This window comes from Balaenoptera musculus, chromosome 15, assembly GCF_009873245.2.
Source record: "Balaenoptera musculus isolate JJ_BM4_2016_0621 chromosome 15, mBalMus1.pri.v3, whole genome shotgun sequence".
NCBI lineage: Eukaryota > Metazoa > Chordata > Mammalia > Artiodactyla > Balaenopteridae > Balaenoptera > Balaenoptera musculus.
In genome coordinates, this window is record NC_045799.1 from 72,729,982 (window position 1) to 72,752,805 (window position 22,824).

General features: G+C 50.6%; 1 protein-coding gene across 3 annotated transcripts; it reads left to right on the plus strand.

Annotated features, from left to right (window-relative positions):
* The first annotated feature begins 2,468 nt into the window (after positions 1-2,468).
* On the plus strand, positions 2,469-22,700 carry ITGAX (integrin subunit alpha X). Of its 3 annotated transcripts, none has more exons than XM_036825007.1 (31): positions 2,469-2,557; positions 3,133-3,270; positions 3,851-3,953; positions 4,449-4,552; positions 4,843-4,913; positions 5,067-5,181; positions 6,638-6,768; positions 6,900-7,045; positions 7,293-7,446; positions 7,751-7,901; positions 8,106-8,179; positions 8,345-8,474; positions 8,585-8,727; positions 8,877-9,017; positions 9,106-9,315; positions 11,508-11,638; positions 11,771-11,928; positions 12,071-12,225; positions 12,944-13,075; positions 13,164-13,237; positions 13,455-13,596; positions 16,785-16,895; positions 16,992-17,071; positions 17,162-17,245; positions 19,369-19,447; positions 19,558-19,665; positions 19,776-19,859; positions 20,063-20,176; positions 20,300-20,401; positions 20,670-20,780; positions 21,327-22,700. In XM_036825007.1, exons 2-31 carry the CDS (start codon positions 3,210-3,212, stop codon positions 21,423-21,425), a joined length of 3,498 nt encoding a protein of 1,165 aa, XP_036680902.1. In that variant the 5' UTR covers positions 2,469-2,557; positions 3,133-3,209; the 3' UTR covers positions 21,426-22,700. The 3 variants fall into 3 exon arrangements, with proteins under 3 accessions (XP_036680902.1, XP_036680903.1, XP_036680904.1); XM_036825008.1 differs by having other exon boundaries at positions 2,496-2,557; positions 3,182-3,270; XM_036825009.1 differs by lacking the exons at positions 2,469-2,557; positions 3,851-3,953 and having other exon boundaries at positions 3,192-3,270.
* Positions 22,701-22,824: the final 124 nt, after the last annotated feature.

The following is a 22,824-nucleotide window of genomic DNA, read 5'->3' on the forward strand; positions in this document are numbered from 1 at the left end:
CTGAGAAGATGAGTAACTGGGGTGTCCACCCCTTCCTTGCTTATATCATCCCCTTCAATCGCAGTCTTTTTCTGGAAATGTCAAAGTCATGATTCACTGAAATAGGGCTGTGAGTTTTAGACACCCTAAGGTCTTGGCTGGAGCCTCACTGTCCTCATCTGTAAAATGAGTGCGCTGAATTAAGAACCCATCCTGTTCTACACTTTTACGATCCAAGTTATCCTTGCCAAAGGCAAGGTGCCTTACCTTGGCTTTTCTCTGAAGCATCATGGAAGTATGTTGGGCAGCTTGAGAGGAGAGATGGAGTCTTACTGGTCCAGGGTTCTTATCTTGTCCATCCTCACTCATCCAGGGTGGAACCCAAGTCTAAGAAAAGAGAGCGAAGGGAAGGCCAGGTTCAAGGTCCTTCGAAGGCTGGTGGTCTCTCAACCTGTCCACAACACCAACCCTGCGTCTCCCAGACTTCTTCTGGTTTAAATCATTTCTGGTTGTCTTTTATCCTCTCCAGCATCTGGGCCACTTCTCCTTTCTCTTTATTGGGTTTTTCTGTCACCATTTCCTCTTGGAATTGAACCCCTGCACCCTCGCTCTCTCCCTCTCTCAAATTTTCTTCATCGCCAAGAATTCCAGGACCTTTCTCCAGCCATGTTGTGTCTGAGGTCTCCTCAGGGCTGTTCCCCTCCGGGTGACATTGCTACTCCCGTCCCTGTCCCCTCCCCCTCCCTCACTGTCCTGGCACAGCCCACTCCAGGGTCACCAACAGCCTCTGTAGCCAGATCCAGAGACTTCCTCATTTCTTACTTCACTCAGTGTCACTTGACCGCAGCCTGTGATGCTGTTCACACTCCTTCTCTCCATGCTGCCTTTGCACTGTGCCCTTCTCTCTCCTTCTTTGTGGACACTTTCTTTCCCCACCTTCTTGAGCCCCTATTCTGTGGCCATCATTGGCGTTTCCTTGGGACCCAGCCCAGGCCCATTTATCTCCTTCCTCTTCACACTCCCATCAGGATCTCATCCAGCACTTCTGCCGATGGTTTCAGAACTCATCTCCAGCCCAGACTTTTCTCCTGAGATCCAGCTCTGCACACCCTTCAGGATGTGGAGGCTTCCCCCCTTGGGAAGCGCACTTACCTAACACAGTAATCATCATAGCATAGTAAGGATAATAGTCAGTAATAAAAGCTCTTAAATATTCTTTCGAGCATTTTCACACTTACAAACTCAACTGTCCCAGCAACAATAGGAGGTATTTTTATTATCACCCCACTTTGCAGAGGAAGAAGCAAGCATAGAGAGGTCGGAAGAGCCCACTTTTTTTTTTTAACTTTTAAAATTTTTATTTTTTAAAGTTTGTATTTTTATCAAAGTTATACATAGGCACAGTCAAATTATTTTACAAGTTTTGCTATGAAAAATAGCAGGTCCTTATCCTTTCCCTCCACATCTCCCTCCCTGGGAGCAGTCGTTTTCAATGAAAGAGCCCAAACACCTTTTTTTAAAATTAAATTAAATTTATTTTTATTTTTATTATTTTTAAAAATTTTTAGTGGAGTATAGTTGATTTACAATGTTGTGTTAGTTTCTGTACAGAAAAGTGAATCAGTTATACATATACATATATCCACTCTTTAAAATTCTTTTCCCATATAGGTCATTACAGAGTATTGAGAAGAGTTCCCTGTGCTATACAATAGGCCCTTATTAGTTATCTATTTTATATATATAGTGTGTATATGTCAATCCCAATCCCTGAATTTATCCCTCCCCACCCCGCTTTCCCCCATGGTAACCATTAGTTTGTTTTCTATATCTGTGACTCTATTTCTGTTTTATGAATAAGTTCATTTGTACCATTTTTTTAGATTCCACATATAAGCGATATCATATAATATTTGTTTTTCTCCATCTGACTTACTTCAGGTCCATCCATGTTGCTGCAGATGACATTATTTCGTTCTTTTTTATGAGCCCAAACTCTTAAACACCATGTTTTGGTTTCCTCAACACCAAAGTTGCCCTAGCCCACCACCCGTCCCTCCTCCAGTACCCTCCAGCTCAGGGACCATCACCACTGTCCACGCCTTAGGGACAAGTTAGCCTTCAGTTCATCCCCATGGCCACCAGCTCACCCACAGGCCCCCATCACCTCCCTCCTGAATGATCTGTCTCCAGCTAGCTCCCAAGGAAACTGTGCCCTACACTTCTCCTCTTTCTAGCTTTCTGAAACATAAAATTGAAGATCTCAGTCTTCATAATTTGCTTCTATGCTTCCCTCTGTCCTCGAGATAAAATCAACAGGCCTTAAGGGGGCTTTCTGGGCCTAGGGCCTGCTTCCTCTTCCCTTCTCCCCCACTGACCTCATCTCTTGTCACTTCCTACCTCCCACTGTCTGGTTTCTATCACTGATTTCCTAAGAGGCCCTCCTGTCTCATGCCTCTTCCACAGTTGGCCAACCCTTCTGAAATACACTCCCCTCCAGTCAGTTGCCTTCAAGACTCAGATTAAGTGTCACCTCTTCGGTGAAGCCTTCCTGGAAATCCACATGCTTCCAAACTGGGTAAGATACCTTGTGACCGATGGGTACCTTCTCCTCTCACAGCAATGTCTTGCTGTTTACATATTTTTCTTCTCCACTGACCCCAGGGCTGGAGCCTTGTGACTTGTGTTTTCTCCCTCTGCTAACAGAGCACTTGCATAATCAGACTCAAATTAGACTTGTTGAATAAATGATAAACAAATGAGCAAATACCCACTCTGTACCCCCTCCTAGGGTCCAGCTGCTTGAATCCTGGGCCCAGAGGATTCCAGGTCCAAAAAGGAGGGTTCCTACCAGAGTTTCTCTTAGGGCCCTGACCCCACCTTGGCAGCTACCCTTTCCCCTCCCCAGGTTAACTGAAATTTCAAGGTCAAGGGGAAACTTTTGCCAGTACAATGAGGGAACCTGGAGAGGTAGGCGCAGGGCAGGAGATTTGCATCCACCCAAGCCTAGGGTGGGGAGACAAAGAGAAGCAAGTCATGTCATCTCTGGACGCAGAGTGTGTGGGCTGCCTGGCCCCTTTCTCTTCTTATTTTAGTTGCATTCTCCGCCCTCCACCTCTGAGTCATGCTGACAACTTCCCTCCCTACCTCCAGCCTCCTGTGCCCCTCTCTGTTTACTTGCTTTCTTGGCACCTTGGTCCAGCTGTTTCCCTGGTGGCTCAGACGCTCCGATGTCCATGTCTGACCTTCCAGTCATGACCAGGACCAGGATTTTCCTCCTCCTGTTGATGGGTAAGCTGAGAGTCACGACGAAGGGGGAGGAGGGGATGGGGGTCCAGGTAGGGAGAGAGATGAGAATGCATGCTTTGGACTCAGACATTAGGGGAGGGATCCGGAGTTATACCGGGTTTGGGATCTGGAGTTTGTGGAGGTTGAGAGGATACTGAACCAATTTTAGGGAAGTTCAAGAGATGCTGGAAGAGAGGCCAGTTGCCTGGACAATCCAAAAGTTTTTCAAGTAGGCAGAACGAGTCAATCTTATACTCTGTCCACTGCATCCATTTGGCCCCAAGTTTTCCTGGATTCTTCCTCACAGGAGCCCAGGGGGAGGGGTGGGGAAGGAGCGCCTTTAGAGCTTGGGCGTTGCTCTGTGGAAATGAAGAACTGAAACTTGCTAGCAGACCAGTGGGTGAACAGCTATCTCTGGACCATCTGAAGGAGAGAAGCAGGGCTGAGCCTGAGGGTCCAGAAGACCAGGAGATGCTGGGGCATTGCGCCTGGAGGGGACAGTGGGGGAGGGGGCTGGGGGCCAGGGAGATGGAGCAGAAGAGAGACCCTTCACCAAAGTGTGTCTCCTCACCCTCCTCCCCAGCCCTGGCTTCCTCTTTCTGCTTCAACTTGGACATAGACCAGCCAACAACCTTCCATGTGAACAGCGCTGGGTTTGGATACAGCGTGGTCCAGTATGCCAACTGGTGAGGACTGTGTGGTGTCTGACCTTTGGCTCTCATCTACTCCTCCCCTGTCCCTCCCCACATCCCTCTCTTTATTCACAAACTCTCCTCTGTCTGCCATGGCAATTCCCGCCAAGGCTATGAAGAGTTGGACTGAAAGAAGGGCCATCTTCCCATCTCGAGGACCCCAGCTAACTTTATTTATTTCTTAAGCAATTACGAAGTGCCAGGCACCATTTTGTGGGCACTGATTGCGTCCTCACAGCAACCTTATGATGTAGGAATCCATCACTCAACAAATGTTTATTGAGCATCTATTACTAAATGTCTCAGGAGCCAGGCATACACCAGAGCATAAAAGAGACAAAAATCTCTCCCATGAGGAATTTAAATTGTTATTAACCTCCACTTTACAGATGAGGAAATTGAGTCTCAGAGAGGGGAAACAAACTGGTCAAGTGGCAGTCTGGCTCTGGCAGCCACACTCTTAGTTGCCGTGTTCTTTTCTCCCCCCAGGGTGGTGGTTGGAGCCCCCCAGGAGATAAAGGCTGCCGATCAAACGGGCGGCCTCTACCAGTGCGACTACAGCATGGGCAAGTGTGAACCCATCCTCCTGCCGGGTGAGTCACTGCCCCCGGCTGAGACCCAGGTCCAGGCTCCTGTGCTCTGGGGGCCTGTGGAGAGCACAGGAGACCCACTTCCTGGCTTCAGCTCTGTCTGCAGACCCTTACCCTCAGACAGGCTCCCTGACCCACTCAGAGTCTCCCCTCCCAACTCACCCCTGCACCCCCTTAACTCCATCAAGACCTGAGAGCCCCCTTCACCTGTCAGACCCCCTAATCTCCCAGAGGTGAGGTGCTCCCTGCCTCCTCTGTCCTGAGGGTGACCATGCACACATCTGTACCTTCAGTGCCTCCAGAGGCTGTGAACATGTCCCTGGGCCTGTCCATGGTGGCCACCACCAGCCCCTTTCGGCTGCTGGTGAGTTGCCCTGGGTCACGGGAGCATCCTGAGGGAAAGAGTGGGGACCTGGGGCTGCTGGTGCTGGGGGTCTCGTGAAGGGTGAAGGTGCTGGGATGGGAGGGTGGGACAGAAGCAGGGGCAACCCCTCCCACCAGGCCCCTCTGTCCACAGGCCTGTGGCCCCACCGTGCACCATGCATGCAGGGAGAACATGCACTTGACCGGGTTTTGCTTCCTGCTGGCCTCCCCGTCCTGGCAGGCCCAGAGGATCCCGGCTGCCCTGCAGGGTGAGTGTTTGGGGCCACTGAGTCCTTCGAGGTACCTATACACATCTGACTCGGGTTTGCAGTGGAGCCAGAGACACCCCAAAGTGGATAAAAAAGAGGGATGCAGAAAAAAAATTTACTGGATGGTATTGTGGTTCCAAACATGGGCTGGAGGGGTCATCGCCTGCTTTTACACCTGCCCCATCACTGTCCCACCACAGGACCTTTCCTAGGACCTTTCCCTCTCTGAGCTTCAGTTTCTTCATCTGCCTGTGGGATAATATCACACCCAACACTGAGAGTAACGTACAATGATCCTCGGCCAGGGTTTAGCACAGTGCCTGGCATGTGGTGAGGGCTCAATTAATGCCAGCTGCAAGAATTTTTAGAGTGAAGGGCATTTATTTTCACACAATGCACCCTGCAGCACAGCCAATTAGTTCATGCAGCAGGCTGGGAAAGGGTGATGTGGGTGCAGGCAGTCTGCGTAGTGTGTACGCATGTGTGTGGATGAGTATATGTGCATGTGCGTATGTACGTGTATGTGTATGAGTGTGTGATGTATGTATACATGTATATGTGTGTGTTGTGTTATGTATGTGTGTGTGTAGTGTATGTGTATATGTGTATGTGTGTATATGTATGTGTGTGTGTGTGTGTGTGTGCATGTTGAGGCACAGGGCCCAGCTTCCTTGGTGCTGACAGGGAAGGGGGATGAAGAGGTGGAACAGTGAGCTTTTCAGACCCCCCTGGGGCAGGCCGAGGCCCCTCCCTGGTTTCACATTCACACTCAAGCCGCTGGGGAGACTGACGTCTGGGGCCCTGAATGGGGTGCCCCTCCCAGCACCTCCTAGGTTCTAGATTCATCCACAGGTGCCTGGGTTACCATCAGGACACCCCTCTGTCTGATGGGAAGCCTTGGGGGCAGAAGGGGGCAGCTGGGAGCTAGATAGGAATCTCCCTGAGCAGGCCAAGCCAGGAGAGCTTCCGCTGCTGAGGACATATTCTTCGCTTACTCTGAGGAGAGTGGGGTCCAGATTGCAGCTGAGGACAGCACAGGACCAGTGTGCCGCTGTTGCCAGGGATGACATTAAAAATATTTAACAAAAGTACAGTTTGGCGCTGACCAGCTGGGGGTATACCCAGGCCAGGGGCTGGAGCAAGGTCCTTTTAGTGCTGGATGGTGGGCATGTTGGGGGAGAAGGTGCGGTAGGGTCAGGGGGCGGGGCACGGACAGCCGAGGAAGAAGGAGGGGCCCCCCGCCTCTCACCATCTGGATTGGAGGAATTGTTACTTTTTTATCAACCAGGTGTGAGCAGCTGAATCACAGATGTGTCCTCTTTAGAGACTTCAGGAGACCAAAGGGCCCTGCTCTAGGCAGGAATTAGGGCAGCCCCTGGGAGGGTGGGTTCTCGTGGCCAGGAGGCCTGGGCTTTGGGAGTGTCCCTCGGGGGACTGGTGCCACCTCCTTCTCCAGAGTGCCCGAGGCAGGAGCAGGACATTGCCTTCCTGATCGATGGTTCAGGCAGCATCTCCTCCACCAATTTTGCCAAAATGCTGAACTTCGTGAAGGCTATGATGAGGCAGTTCCAGCGTCCCAGCTCCCAGGTGTGTCTCCGGGGAGGGAAGGAAAGGGCGCAGCCGCCCCCTCGCCCTCCCCTCCCTGGGGGAAGCTTGTGGGAGGAACCCCAGGGTTCTGGTGCTTTGGCCCGGCCCCCAGCCCTGTGTGGTTCTCCCAGTTCTCCCTGGTGCAGTTCTCCCACAAGTTCCAGGTGCACTTCACTTTCAAAGCCTTCGCAGCCAGCTCAAACCCACTAAGCCTGCTGAACTCCGTACAGAAGCTGAGTGGGTACACGCACACGGCCACAGCCATCAGGAGGGTCACGTGAGTCCTGACTCCTCCCAGGTCTTCCCCCAGAGCATCTGGGTCTTCCTTTGGGCCGCATCTGTCTCCAAGAGGAAGGGAGAGATGGGTACTGGAGTTCAGCCTGTGGTCTCCCCACCAAGCCGGGGGCCTCCGTGTGGGACGGGGGCATCACAGAGGAAGCGGCATCTCCTTGTTCTCACAAAGGCATCAGAGGCTAAGCAGCAGCTCTGTTCACTGACCTCTGGACCCTCATCTTCTCTGACAGAGAACAGCTGTTCAGTGCCTTATATGGGGCCCGAAAAGATGCCTCCAAAATCCTCATCGTCATCACTGACGGGCAGAAAAAACGTGACCCTCTGGATTACAAGGATGTCATTCCCAGTGCTGAGGCTGCTGGCATCATCCGCTATGCAATTGGGGTAGGATGTGGGGATGCCCTCCCACTGCTTCTTCCCCTCTCGTCCTCTTAAGCCACCTTCCCTTTCAAGGACAGAAACCCCAGCTCTCTCAGCTTCTACTTCAGGATGAAAACTCTGGGTTCCAGCCTGGGGTATCCTCATCCTTTCCCTAAGCTCCTTGCTGAGGCTGTCTGGGCCTCATTTTTCTTGCCTGTACACTGGGTGTAATAATATTAACCTTGCAGGGTTATTGGAGGATCCCAGCATCCAGCAGGCATATTATAGTTATGATTATTTTCACTGAATTGGTCTTTGCTGGGAACAGGTGGGATTGGCTTTTCAAAATATACATTCCTGGCAAGAATTAAAGGACATCGCATCGAAGCCCTCCCATGAACATATATTTAAAGTGGAGAACTTTGATGCTTTGAGAGACATTCAAAACCAACTGAAAGAGAAGATCTTTGCCATTGAGGGTAAGTCAGAGATGGAACTACTCACTTCAGAAGCCCTCAACCATAAATGTTTTTCCTTCTAGAACCTGGACCCCTATGTCATGGGCCAGTCTCTCCCTTTGGGTATTAGTCTCCAACATGTGATCCTCTTAAAGCTGAGATCCTTATTGAACCTGGCAAAGCCTATCTTTCCCCATGGATCCTAGGTGTCATGCCTTTCCCCAGGTACACAGACCATAAGCAGCAGTTCCTTCGAACTGGAGATGTCCCAGGAGGGCTTCAGTGCTGTGTTCATGCCTGTGAGTGGGGCCCCTTTCAGGCCACTGATGTAGGGTGAAGCAGAGATGGGAGGAGGGAAGGCAAGAGTGGGTATCAGGCGAGTGGGCGGAACCATCGGCAGGCATTGTTTTGGAATAGGCTGTCGTCTTCTTCTTCCCACCTGCTCTGGAATCCTTTCCTCCCAGGATGGACCAGTTCTGGGGGCTGTGGGGAGCTTCAGCTGGTCTGGAGGTGCCTTCCTGTATCCCCCAAATAGGAGCCCCACCTTCATCAACATGTCTCAGGAGCACGCGGACATGAGGGACTCTTACCTGGGTGAGGCAAGGCTGTGGTCGGAGGGCCGGGCGGGAGACGGGCTGCCTGGGAAGGGCAGGGGCCCGGGGGTGGGGAGTGGAAGCCTCTGTGCTGAGGCCCGGTCCCTTCAGGTTACTCCACAGAGCTGGCCATTTGGAAGGGTGTACACAGCCTGGTCCTGGGGGCCCCCCGCCATCAGCACACTGGGAAGGTTGTCATCTTCACCCGGGTGTCCGGGCAATGGAGGCCGAAGGCTGAAGTCACAGGGACCCAGGTTGGGTGTGGAGGAGGGTCTCCAGGGCAGAGAGGGAGAGGAAGGGGGTGTGGGGCCCAGCAGGGAGGGGCCGGTATCTGGGGAGAGGCGGGACCTGGCCCAGAGCCGGTGCAGGGGTAGGCAGGATGACTCCACGCTCTGCCCTCCAGATCGGCTCCTACTTCGGGGCCTCCCTCAGCTCCGTGGACGTGGACAGAGATGGCAGCTCCGACCTGGTCCTCATCGGGGCCCCCCATTACTATGAGCAGAGCCGGGGGGGGCAGGTGTCCGTGTGCCCCTTGCCTCAAGCGGTGAGTGGCTGATGAGACCCGGGCTGGGTGGGGTCTGGGTGTGGAGGGGTCGCCTGGGTTGAGCCCTGACACTGTTTTTGTTCTGCAGAGGGCTAAGTGGCAGTGTGGTGCTGTCCTGCGAGGGGAGCAAGGCCACCCCTGGGGCCGCTTTGGGGCAGCTCTGACGGTGCTGGGGGATGTGAACGGGGACAGGCTGACGGACGTGGCCATCGGGGCCCCGGGAGAGCAGGAGAACCGGGGTGCTGTCTACCTGTTTCACGGAACCTCGGGACTGGGCATCAGCCCCGCCCACAGCCAGGTGAGGCCCGGTCACTGTCGCAGTTGCCACAGCAACCTCCTCCAGGCTTTTCCCTGTCTTTGACACTGCTGCCTGGAAAATCCTTTTTTCCCTTATCTTATCTCTTTTGTCCAGCACTGAGCACCTAGTAGACAGCAAGCAAAATCTGTGGACTTTGAGAAGTGGAAACATTGATACATTCCCTGCTTTGCATGGTGACTTGATACTTGAGTGGGTTCTCCACCCAAGCCTTTTAGTCCCCCAGCAGTTTTACACTGTACATACGCCAGGCATTAGCAAACGCATTTTAGAGATGAAATCTGGGGCCTGGAGAAGATAAGTGCCTTGACTTGTCCAAGGTTTATAGTGGATCGAGAATGATGATGAGGGAGGTTCCAACCTCCTGACTCTAACCCAATGCTCTGTCTCTTGGAGCCTTCCTTTGCCAGTCAGTTTAGTTCTGGTGGCCTCAGTCTGCCTGTCCACTCACCCCTTCCTCTCCCTGGATGCCATGACTTTATTCTCTCCTGCCATCAGTAATCCTGCCAAATGCCCATAGGCAGGAGCCTTTCACCCAAGGGGGCAGGGTTCCCTGAGAAGGGAGGGCTACTTCCCCTGGCAAAAGTTAAGGAAGCCCCAACTAAAAAATAAGGAAAGGATCTGAAAAGACTTTTCTTCAAAGATGATATACAAAGGACGAATATGCACATGAAAAGATGTTCAACATCATTAGTTACCAGTCATCAGGAAATCAAAACCACTTCACATCCACTAGGATGGCTAGAATCAGACAGACAGATGACAAGTGTTGGTGAGGGTGTGGAATACCTGGTACTCTCATCCACTGCTGGTGGGAATGTAAAATGATGCAGCTACTTTGGAAAACAACTCCTCAAAAGGTTAAGCACAGAGTTACTCTATGACCTGGCAGATCCACCCAAGAGAATTAAAAACATGACCACACCAAAAAGGTTATACGTGATTGTTTATATTAGCATTATTTATAATAACCAAAAGGTGGAAATAACCCAAATGCCCATCAACTGATGGAACAGATAAATAAAATGTGGTATACCCATACAATGGAATATTATTCAGCCATGAAAGGAACGAAACACTGACACATGCTACAACATGGATGAACCTTGAAAACATTATGCTAAGTGAAAGAAGCCAGACCCAAAGGACCACATATTGTATGATTCTATTTACATGAAATGTCCAGAATAGGTAAATCCATAAAGACAGAAATAGATTAGTGGTTGTCAGGGGCTGGGGTGTAGAGGAAAATGAGGGACGTGGGGATGACATGGTGGTGAGATCAGTTCTCCTGTGCACAAGGCTGTCTGGCTGTGTTTGTACTATTTCTACCCCCTCTTCCTTGGTAATTGGTAAATTTCTCTTTCATTTTATTATTACTACTCTCAATGTCTGCCAGTCCCATCAATGCCCAGAGATTTAAAGGGCATATTCTTAAAGGGACTGGTCGTTACAGGAGCCATGGAAATAAAAGGGGAGGGACCCACAGGGCAGGTGGTCCAGGAGCGTAGAATCTGCATATGGGTGCAGCCCCTCCCCATCCCGACCTGGTCCCACCTTGCCTTCTGAAGAGACGGGGTGGCTACGGAGAGCAAAAAGGGGTCTTGGGCATGAGGTCAGAGAGTCTGATTTCAAGTCTGGAATTGGCCTCTTAAAGGCCCTATGGCCTTGGCACCATCTGCAATGTGGTGGGTAGGGCTGGAGCCCTGATACTCATAATAGTAAGTTACTGACTAGTGACCATACGTCAGGTGTGGTTCTAAGAACTCCATGAATTAATTCATTTAATTCTCTGAGGTGTTATTATCCCAGCTGAGGGATAAGGAAACTGAGGCACAGAAAGACTGACTCCTGGCCTAAGGTCCCATGGCTCATAAGTGAAGGAGCCAAAATCAGAACCCAAGACTAACTAGCTGAGTGAGTGAACAAAACTCAGGTCACCAGGCCAGTCTTTCCATCTCCACTTCTTCATTTATGTCCTAGAAATCTTCCCTTGTCTCTAGTCACCATTTTCCCATGCCCACCTCTCTCTTTAGGCACTTCTTGGAGATGTCTTTTTACTGCTCACCCCTTCGTTCTGTCTCCCATACCCCCAGCTCCCTGCTCCTCTCGTTCTTCTGTTCAACTTGTTTCCATCACCCCCCAACCTGAATTGCCTCTCCCTCTCTGGCCAGCGGATCACAGGTGCCCAGTTCTCCCCCAGCCTCCAGTATTTTGGGCAGTCGCTGAGCGGGGGTCAGGACCTCACCATGGATGGACTGGTGGACTTGGCTGTGGGGGCCTGGGGGCACGCGCTGCTGCTCAGGTGAGAACAGCCTTCCCCAGACACTCCCCGGGTGGTCCTGGGTCTGCCTAGGACACCAGCCTCCCTACCTGCCCTCCCAGGTTGTCCTCCCAGGACCAAGGGCCTGTCCTCAGCTCAGTGTTCTGCCCGCAGGACCAGACCTGTGCTTAGGGTGTGGGCAAACATCCGCATCACACCTCCAGAGATCACCAGGTCTGTGTATGAGTGCCACCAGCAGCTGGCCTTTGCCCAGTCTCTGGGTGAGGCCATTGTCTGCCTTCGTGTTTCTCAAAGTCCCAAGAACCGGCTGGGTGAGTTATTTCCCCTCTGACTCAGGATGCCCTGACCCTGGGAGTCTCCAAGCCCGGGACTCCTGTCTCCTACCTTGCCCCTTACCCAGCTGGGAAGTTCCTCACTCTCTCAGCCTTTTCTATCCCCCGCTTTCCCTTACAGCTAACCTCCAAAGCGTTGTGACCTTTGACCTAACCCTTGACCCTGGCCGCCTGAGTCCTCGTGCTGTCTTCGAGGAGACAAGGACTCGGAATCTGACTCGTGTTCGAGACCTGGGGCTGACACAGCACTGCGAGCCTGTGAGGTTGCTCCTGCCGGTGAGGGGGCCTCAGAGTCCTGGGAATAGAGGCAATTCTGAGGCCGGCAGGGGGCTGGGCAGGGAAAGAACGGGTGTGTTCTGGTCCTCGCTCCACCCCAGCGTGGCACACAGAATGCAAGAGGTACTTGAGGTACTGGACACATGTTGGTGGAGTGAGTGAGGGAATGGATGGATGAGGTTGGTTGCATCTGCCAGAGGCTACACGGCTGGATTTCAGGAAAAAGGGTACGGCTGCTTCAGAGAGCCATGGGGCAGTGGGGATGGGATTCTTTTATCCAACTCCTCCTCTGAGACAGGCCCTGTCCTTGTCACCAGGGACCCCGCAGTGGACAAAACAGTCATGCCCAGGGGGAGCTCTGGGGGAAGATCAAAAGTGATCAGATTCCTAAATAATAGATGTCAGGTAGTGATGAAGGCTATGAAGAGAGATAAAGCCAGGGAGAGAACGGAGAGGGTGTCGGGGGGGGGGTCACCGGGAGCAGTTTGGGGAGACCCTGAGTAGAGTGAGTGAGCCTGTGGGAGGCTGCGGGAAGGATGTTCAAGACCAAGGACAACCACAGCAGAGGTTCTGCACGCAGGATCCTATGGATGAGCATTTATGGGGGGTGGGTAGGTACCACTGTTACTCCATTTTACGGATGAGGAGACTGGACCCAGCTAGTGGCTGCGACAGTGCGTTTCTCAGCCAACTGCTCCCTCCAATGTCCATTCTCCAGGCCTGTGTGGAGGACTCGGTGACCCCCATCATCTTGCGTCTCAACTTCTCCCTAGTGGGCAAGCCTGTCTCTGGCTTTGGAAACCTCCAGCCTATGCTGGCAGTGGATGCCCAGAGATACTTCATGACCTCTGTGAGTCCTGGTGCTGGGCTCTTCCAGAGAGGGTGGAGGGTGTGGACTCCAGATCTTGGGGAAAACCCTGCTTTCCCTTCGCTCTCAGCTCCCCTTTGAGAAGAACTGTGGTGCCGATCACGTCTGCCAGGACGACCTCGGCATCTCCTTTGGGGTCTCCGGGTGAGCGTTCAGCCCCTCAGACCTCCCCTGGTCCCCCAGCCCCCTTCCTGGAACCTGGAACTCCTGCCCCTGGCTCTCCCTAACATCTCTACCCAGTGCTCTGGACCCAGACATCCTGTCCCCATCTCTCCCCCGCTTTCCTACTCTGTGTTTCATCCCCACACCATTTCCAGCCTCAGTCACAGAATCACCTCCTCCCCTCTACCCCAACACCCAGCTTGAAGACCCTGATTGTGGGGAGTAACCTGGAGCTGAACTTGGAAGTGAGAGTGTGGAATGATGGCGAGGACTCCTATGGAACCACAATCACCTTCTTCTACCCGCCGGGGCTATCTTATCGACGTGTGGCAGGGGGCCAGGTATTGTCCTCTCTGGGGAAGGAAAGGCTGATGGTGGGGGATCAGCAGAGACTCCTGTGTTGGGTTCAAGGCTCAGGCAGGGCTTCCATTGTTTAGCAGCCTCTTGTAAGCCAAGAGGGCTGGGCTGATCGTGGTTGGGTGGATGTGGTTGTGTTGGCTGAGGCATGCATTGGCTCATTCTGTGTTCAACTCTGGCCTTGGCATTTTAAGAATGACCGTCAGGAATGAGTTCCCAGGAGGCTGCTAATGTGAAGAGAGCAAGGACCCTGCCTTACATTTCTTTGTATTCCACATCGTATCAATATTCCTCTTTTAAAGGAAAACATATCTCAGCCTTCAAATACTTTATTTTATTTTTTTAGCATCTTTATTGGAGTATAATTGCTTTACAATGGGTGTTAGTTTCTGCTTTATAACAAAGTGAATCAGTTATACATATATATATATCCGCATATCTCCTCCCTCTTGAGTCTCCCTCCCACCGTCCCTGTCCCACCCCTCTAGGTGGTCACAAAGCACCGAGCTGATCTCCCTGTGCTATGCAGCTGCTTCCCACTAGCTATCTATTTTAAAATTGGTAATATATATATAAGTCTATGCCACTCTCTCACTTCATCCCAGCTTACCCTTCCCCCTCTCTGTGTCCTCAAGTCCATTCTCTACATCTGCGTCTTTATTCCTGTCCTGCCTCTAGGTTCTTCATAACCACTTTTTGTTTTTTTAGATTCCATATATACGTGTTAGCATACGGTATTTGTTTTTCTCTTTCTGACTTACTTCACTCTGTATGACAGACTCTAGGTCCATCCACCTCACTGCAAATAACTCAATTTTGTTTCTTTTTATGGCTGAGTAATATTCCATTGTATATATGTGCCACATCTTCTTTATCCATTCATCTGTTGATGGACACTTAGGTTGCTTCCATGTCCTGGCTATTGTAAATAGAGCTGCAATGAACATTGTGGTACATGACTCTTTTTGAATTATGGTTTTCTCAGGGTATATGCCCAGTAGTGGGATTGGTAGGTCGTATGGTAGTTCTATTTTTAGTTTCTTAAGGAATCTCCATACTGTTCTCCATAGTGGCAACAGCCCACCAACAGTGCAAGAGGGTTCCCTTTTCTCCACACCCTCTCCAGCATTTATTGTTTGTAGATTTTTTGACGATTCGGCCTTCAAATACTTTAAAACACTGTTCTGGGGAATTCCCTGGTGGTCCAGTGGTTAGCACTCGGTGCTCTCCCTGCTGTGGCCCGGGTTCAATCCTTGGTTGGGAAACTAAGATCCCTCAAGCTGTGCAGCGTGGAAAATATAAAATAAAATAAAATAAAATAAAAAAGTAAGTAAAATAAAATACTGCTCTGTAGAAGAAGGAGTGGATTTATTGGTTACTCTAGATCAGAGCTTGGCATACTTTATCTATAAAGGGCTAGATAGTAAATATTTCAGCTTTGTGGGCCACAGAGTGTCTTCACATCTTCTCAACTCTGCTGATGTAAGGTGAAAGCAGCCATTGACAATATGTGTATGAATGAGCATGTCAACCATTGGCAATATGTGTATGAATTTACTGTGTGTCAATAAAACTTTATTTATAAAAGTTGGTGCTGGGCTGTCATATGGCAATCCCTCTTCTAGAGGACAGAACTAGGACCACAGGGAGTCAAAGAGAAACAGATTTTTAACAAAAATTTTATTATGAAAAATTATGTTAAACATTTACAAAAGAAAAGAGTAGTTCAACAAACCTCCCCCAAAATTATCGCCCAGATTCAACAATGATCAACATTTTACCACATTTATGTCACCTGTTTGTTTTTTCTTTTCCCTTTGCTCAAATATTTTAAAACCAATCCCAGACATCCTGTCATCACACACCTTCCTATTTCACTGTTATGGACAGTAGGGACATCTTACATGACCCCATAGCCATTATCACACCCAATGAAATGAATGATTCCTTGGTATTTAGACCATAATCAAACTTCCTTAATTGTCTCAAAAATATTTTTTAACTGGTTTATTTGAACCAGCATCTAAACTAGGTCTGCACATTATGTTTGGTTGGTCTCCCATGTCTCTCTTAAGCTAGTCTTCCCAATGGGAGCATATTTTGATCAATGCATGAAGAAATACACTAGGAATGGCAAACTCCAGCTGTGTGAGAGGTGAACACCCTATCACTGGAGGTACTTCTAGACACATCAACCAGATGCCATGTGTGGACCTTTGTTGGATATTGCGTTTAAAAGTGAACTGTAATGTAACCTTTTTGGAGACCATCTAGGAAGACAGAACATGACCTGGATATTAGCTGATCTTAGGGATCAGCTTTTGTTGAGTATGATTTGTTGAGTCTTGTCTTATGTTAAAAAAATAACCTTGTCTGTTGGTGATACACACTGAAGTCTTTCAAGATGAAAGTATGTGATGTTAGGAATGTGCTTTAAATTAATCAGGAAAAAAAAAAAGAGTGGAGAACAGCTGAATAAGAGTAGAAAAATGTTGGTAATTTAAGCTGCGTGATGCGGACACGGAGTAGATTTACCTAGTCTCTCTACTTTTGAGTATATTTGAAATTTTCATAGTACAACCTTTTAAAAAGAACCATAAATAAAGAGGAAGAAAAGCAATTATACTCCAATAAAGATATTTTTTAAAAAAGGAAGAAATGTTAATAAATCTTGGATTTCTACATTAGGAAGAAGTTTGACCAGACAGTGTTTAAAGATTTTTTTTTTTTTTTAATGGGGCAGAAGGAAAGAAGCTTTTTATTTATTTATTTATTTTTGGCTGTGTTGGGTCTTCGTTTCTGTGCGAGGGCTTTCTCTAGTTGTGGCAAGCGGGGGCCACTCTTCATCGTGGTGCGCGGGCCTCTCACTGTTGCGGCCTCTCTTGTTGCGGAGCACAGGCTCCAGACGCGCAGGCTCAGTAATTGTGGCTCACGGGCCTAGTTGCTCTGTGGCATGTGGGATCTTCCCAGACCAGGGCTCGAACCCGTGTGCCCTGCATTAGCAGGCAGATTCTCAACCACTACGCCACCAGGGAAGCCCCTAAAGATTTTTTTTTTTAAGAAACATAACCTTAAGGTAGATTCCAGGAAACTGTCAGTACTTTATGGAGTCTCATTGGAACACTAACAAATGCTCACCGGCCTTGGTTCATCTGTGCTTCCTTAAAACCAGCTGCAGTCACGTTCCCTGCGCCTGACCTGTGACAGTGCCCCCACCAGGAGCCAGGGCACCCTCAGCACCCGCTGTAGCATCAACCACCTAATCTTACGTGAGGGCGCCCAGGTGAGCCTTGCTTCTGCCCCCCCCTACTCCCCTGCCCCCCCGCCCCGTCCTACTCCTCGGTGACCTCCCCCCACCCCATTCCTACCTCTTCCTCAGATCACCTTCACGGCAACCTTTGACGTCTCCCCCACGGCCATGCTGGGAGACCGGCTGCTTCTTGCAGCCAATGTGAGCAGGTGAGCTGGGCCAGGCCCAGGGCAGTGCTCCCTCCCGCTCAGCCTCCTCCTCTGGGGAACTTGCCAGCTGGGATCCTCCTCTTTTTCCAGTGAGAATAACACCCCCAAGACGAGCAAGACCACCTTCCGGCTGGAGCTCCCGGTGAAGTACGCTGTCTACACCGTGATCAGCAGGTGCCACACCACGACCTCAAAGGGCTCCTCCTCCGTCACTCTGTGGGGCTCGGGGAATTCTCACTCTCTGCAGCAGCTGAACATCTGTGATATTTAAGTTTTATCACCACCCTCTCAATCGGTAGATGACACTGCTAGCAGCACTTACTAATCAATCATCGAGTGCTTATTGTGGGTTATTGATGATAATAGTAATTGTGATATTATTATCATTACATCCTACATTTAACAGAGGCTACAGTTCTCAGAAGCCTTTCTTAAAAGCCTCAAGATTGTCCCGGGTTCCCTAAGACATATGACATGTGACCCTGTTTTCAAGGTTCTTACAGCCTTATTGGGGAGCAAGGTCATCCTGATTCAAGGAAGAATCTCATCAGGGGCCTCCCTGTGGTTCTGTATCCTGAGGCTACCTGAGTTTTCAAGGGGGCGAGGGGACGCTAGGGTCTCCTGTCAGGGGAGGCTTCAGCTAAACATTGAAGTGTCCATGGCATTGGGCTTAAGCCTTGGCATCTGGGCAGGACGATTCCTCATCACAAGGAACGGATTTACACTCTGCAGGGCTTTTAGAACCACCCCTCCTCCTTTTCCCAGTCTCCTTTGAGAAGGACAGGGGGAAATGACCTGCTGGCTGCAGAGACTGGGGATCAGGGAAAAGCTGGATGAAAGGGAAAGGGCTTAAATGCTGCCCAAGGAGGGGTACACACGGTGTTTGACACTAAGGAGTCAAGCCAAGGGCTTGAGCAGATACCTTCCTTCAACAAATACCTTCCTAGCATCTGCTATGTTCCAGGCACAGTGCTGCGGTTACTTTCCATAAATTCATTTGTCATTCAACAAAGATTTATTGAGCCCCTATTATGTGTAATCAACACCAGACATAAGCCCCTGCCTTTGTGAGATCCACACACTCGTGGTGTGAAACAGGCCCACATGGCTTAGCCTGGGTACCTTGCCCTGCTAGTTCTGCCCACGGGCCTCCTTGGATTACCTCCTTCTGCCCAGGGTTTCACACTCTCCTTCACACCTGCACACTGGGGGCTCTCAGCAGCCCAGGCAGGTGCCAGCTCGGAGCTTGCTTGCTGGTGTGAGCACTGGGGTTATCACGCCTGCTTGCAGGGGACCCACAAGCAGGACATGCCATGCCTAGGTGTGTGTGACTCTACACTTGTATTCTGCAGTTGTGACTCTGTGGGTCGGGGCACTCCGAGGGGCCCCCAGGACAAGGCTGGGGTGTTTGAGCCCCTCACAGAGGAGGGATGAGACTTTGGAGTCGGAGTGGGGGTTAGAATTTGAATGGTACAGGTAAAGGGCAGGTATGCAAAGAGTAGAGTGGGGCAGAGGCGTGGGGCAGAAGTGAGAACAGCCACCCAGCGAGGGGCCAGGCTGGCCACTGGGTCTCCAGAGGGGCCTAGGCAGCCTCAAGGTGTTGTTACACTGAGACCCAGGGAAGAGTCTGTGTTGGGTCCACCCTCACCTCCAAACCCCAGGCCTAGAAAAGCTGAGGAGGGAATTCCCCGACGGTCCAGTGGTTAGGACACTGCACTTTCATTGTCGAGGGTGCGGGCTCAATCCCTGGTCGGGGAAATAAGATTCCCACAAGCAAAAAAAAAAAAAAGAAAGAAAGAAAGAAAGAAAGAAAGAAAGAAAAGCCGAGGAAACAGGAGAGAAGGGCCCCAGGGAAGGCCTCTGGGAGACCAGAAGGGGCAGGTCCAGTAGACATTTGTCAACAGCATCTGCCTGAGTCTCCCTAAACCTTTGTTGTGTCCTACCTGCCCATCCGGCTCCCTCCGTGTCCATGAAGGCCTGGAAGGAAAACCGAGGCACAGAGAGGACAGGCCCTGGCCCCCGCTCCCCCCGGGTCAGAGCTCTCAGTCCCCTTCGCCGCACCCCCGGCCCAGCCGCCTTGGCGGTCTCCTCTGCGGGCAGCCTCTGCAAGAACCTTGCAGCCAGCTTGAAGCCCAGCCCTGCTCCCTAAACCCTCCCATTACCCCAAGTCAGCCACAGACCTCGTTCCAGACCCCCCCAGGGGCCTCTGGCGACCTGTCCTGTCATGCTCTCAGCCAGAGCCTCCTCAGGAGGCCCTAACGGAACTCCCCATCCGCCCGTGCCTCCTCTCCCCTCAGCCATGAACAATCCACAAAGTACCTCAACTTCTCGGCCTCGGAGGAGGAGGAAAGCAGCGGGGCTCAGCACAGATACCAGGCACGTGGCGGTGACTCAGGAGCGTGGGCTGGGGCAGGGGCCCAGGAGCCAGAGATTCGGGAGGGATGTGGGGCTCGGCATGACCTTTGCCCTCACTGTCCCCCGTGCAGGTGAACAACCTGGGGCAGAGGGACCTGCCTGTCAGCATTGACTTCTCAGTGCCCGTGGAGCTGAACCGGTTGGCCGTGTGGAAGGATATGGATGTCCTCCACCCTCAGGTACCCAAAGACTGTATGGCTCCTCCACTAATGCCCTCTCCCTGGACCCCTTGGTCCTCATGAATCCCTGATGACCCCATCACATGCTTTCTCCCTGTGCCTTTTCCTAGAACCCATCCATTCAGTGCTCTTCAGAGAGAACAGTGCCCACAGAATCCGACTTCCTGACCCACTTTCAGAAGAAGCCTGTCCTGGTGAGAGGGCCCTGGGGTGTCCCCCACTGGAAGCCACACTTCAGAAGAATTTAATTCAGGAATGCATGTTACATTAGATGGATGTCTGCGGAACAGCCTGCTTGAGCTCAGATGTGGCTGCTCCCCTCAAATCAGACAGTTGAATGCTGTCTTCTACCTTCAAACCCACCTTTCTCTGTCCTGATGCCACTTCTCTTCCCCAGGACTGCTCCATTGCTGACTGCCTGAGGTTCCGCTGTGACATCCGCTCCTTCGGCGTCCAGGAGGAACTTGACTTCATCCTGAAAGGCAATCTCAGCTTCGGCTGGGTCAGCCAGGTGTGTCCCTTCCCAGACTCAGGTGGGGCCTGATGTGTCTGTGCCCACCTAAAGCCAGGGCGTTTCTCTAACCCCAAGCCCTCCCCAGAGCTATTTCCCAGCCTTCCCCCTTCTCTTTTGCAGACACTGCAGAAGAAGGTGTTGGTTGTGAGTGTAGCTGAGATCACGTTCAACAGATCCATGTATTCCCAGCTTCCAGGACAGGAGGCATTTCTGAGAGCCCAGGTAGTGACCGTGTGGTAGGCAGTGACCAGGCTGGTCAGAGAGCTCCTGATGCTAAATCTGTGATGCTGGGTGGGGGGCTTGCAAGCCTGGAGAGAGGAAGGATGGAGGTCCCTGGGCAGGACAATTGTTCCTTAGCCCATGAATCCTTCTGTATCTCACCTCTTGGAGCAGAGCCTGATGAAGAAGGGGAGAGAGTTAAAGGGGACCTGGGAGGAGTCTGGGGTAGCAAGAGTCCTGATACTTTCTGATGGGGTCATCTCCACTCCAGATGGAGCTGGTGCTGGAGAAGTATGAGGTCTATAACCCAACCCCCATTATTGTGGGCAGCTCTGTGGGAGGACTGCTGCTGCTGGCTCTCATCACAGCCATACTGTACAAGGTGAGTGTTTTCTTCCCACTCCTGACACCACCAGCATTTGGTCCCACACCTTCTACAGTGTAAGAAAGACTCACCATGGAGTCAGGCACACATTCTTCCTAAGTCACTGCATGTGAGAGATCCCTTCCCACCTGTGACATAACCAGTCCCCAGTTGACCCCATGTCCTTCTATCTGATTCTCAAGCCTCCTCTAATCTGTCTCCATTTCTTTTTCACTCTTCTCCACCTCTTTACATGTTTCCCTTAAACACAAATTAGAACATGAGAGCACAGCCTTGGATTTGAGGTTGACACCACCACTGATTCTTTCCTTGACAATTGGCATGTGCTTGGTCCATGCTCGGTCTCAGTTTCTCATTCTGAAGGTGGTTCTACCCAGCTCACAGAACTGTGGCAAAGTCTAAATGACACAATTTATATAAAGTTCCTAGTGCAGTGCTGGAACATAGTGGGGTTCCAGAAATGGTGATTGCTCCCCCTCCCCATCATCTCTTTTCCTCTCTTCCACTGGACTTCCTGATTTTCTTCTCCTTCCTCCCCAACAGGTTGGCTTCTTCAAACGTCAGTACAAGGAAATGATGGAGGGAGCAAATGGACAGACTGCTCCAGAAAGTGGGACAGGAGACCCCCAAGTTGCCCAGTAAGAAACTACCTCCTGGTCTCCTTTGGACCTGCTCTCCCCTGAGAGGTTTCCTGGCCTTCTTACTTTCACCCAAGTCAGGCCTGATGGGGAAGAACATTCCATCTGAGGGAGGCTGGCATCAGGCTGCTTTCTCTCTTTGGGAGGATGCAGTGTGTTTGCACAAAGCACCTAGCCTGGGAAGGGCCATTGGTCTTGTCAAGGCTCCAACTGGAAATCCCAGGACAGGATCCCTGACATGTCTCTCCTGAGGACTTGACTTGGAATTTCTACCTAGAAATAGATGGACAATGGCCTCAGGCTCCAGTCTCCCTTCATCCACTAACTACCGATGGTCTTCCTAAAATACAGTTCTGAACCAGGCTCTAATCCTCATCCATCTTCAGTGGCTTCCCTTTACTCGCAGTGTAACTTCTGAACTCTTCAGCTTGTGAACCAATACACAGATGTTTCTTACAAACCCTGGGATGTATTGAATGGAACATTGTCTGCATATGGTTAGTGATTGGAGAGCACTTTGAAGTCCTCTATCAGAGACGTGCTGCCCCCAATAAGGTCATTCTTATTATTATGCCACCCGTCTCAGCATAATGCTCAAAGTGGTGCCTGGTACTGACCTGGGAGTCAACACACAGCAGGCAATTCCCTGCCCTGGAGAGATCCCACTGCTGCCACAACCAACGTGCCTGGGCCACGTGGATGTTTTAGATAGAAAAGCAGAAGGGGAGGCAGTTAACCATGTGACTTGAGGTGACATGGTCAACTGTATCCCCTTCTGTCCCAAAACTATCTCCCCCATCCATCATAGGGTCCAAAACCCTTTAGGATTTGGAAGCTTTGGGAACTCAGAAGGACCAATTATGATGAAATTGCCTCAAGCCGGGCTCCATTTAGACTTTATGAGGATTGGGCTTTAGAGTATTATTTCTCAAAAGGTGCTCCATGAACCTCTGGCGGTCTCCAATGGTCTCCTAAGTGCTATGTTTTAGAGGGGAAAAAAAAGCAAGAAACAGTTTTAAACCCACGCATCTCACACATTTGAACCTGGTGACTTTCACAGAAATCCTGCTATATTCTTAATAATTGTGTTCCTAAAGCTTGTCCCTGGACTCCAAGGACTGCAGGGGGCTCTTGTCTAACATGCAGGCAATGGGTGCTATTTTTACATAATTTTCCTTCATGTTTTATTGCTTCCCTTCATTATATTTGCATTTTTTCAGGATTGCTATCTAATTGTATTATATCTCCAAATCAAAAAAAAGGATCAATGGCTCAAAAATTATTCATTGAAGCATAAAAGTTGTGATTAAATAAATAAAACGTAATTGCTGCAACTTAGAATAATGTCATCAAAATCAGTACTGAACGAGTTTCTAGTGCACATTGAGTATAGGGATGCATGA

Bases quoted from the DNA above. Each gene is read 5' to 3' on its own strand.
- ITGAX (XM_036825007.1), top strand. From the start codon at position 3,210: ATGTCCATGTCTGACCTTCCAGTCATGACCAGGACCAGGATTTTCCTC. The intron at 7,447-7,750 runs GTAGGATGTGGG...TGCTGGGAACAG, and splicing joins TCATCCGCTATGCAATTGGG to GTGGGATTGGCTTTTCAAAA. The intron at 12,226-12,943 runs GTGAGGGGGCCT...TCCATTCTCCAG, and splicing joins CTGTGAGGTTGCTCCTGCCG to GCCTGTGTGGAGGACTCGGT.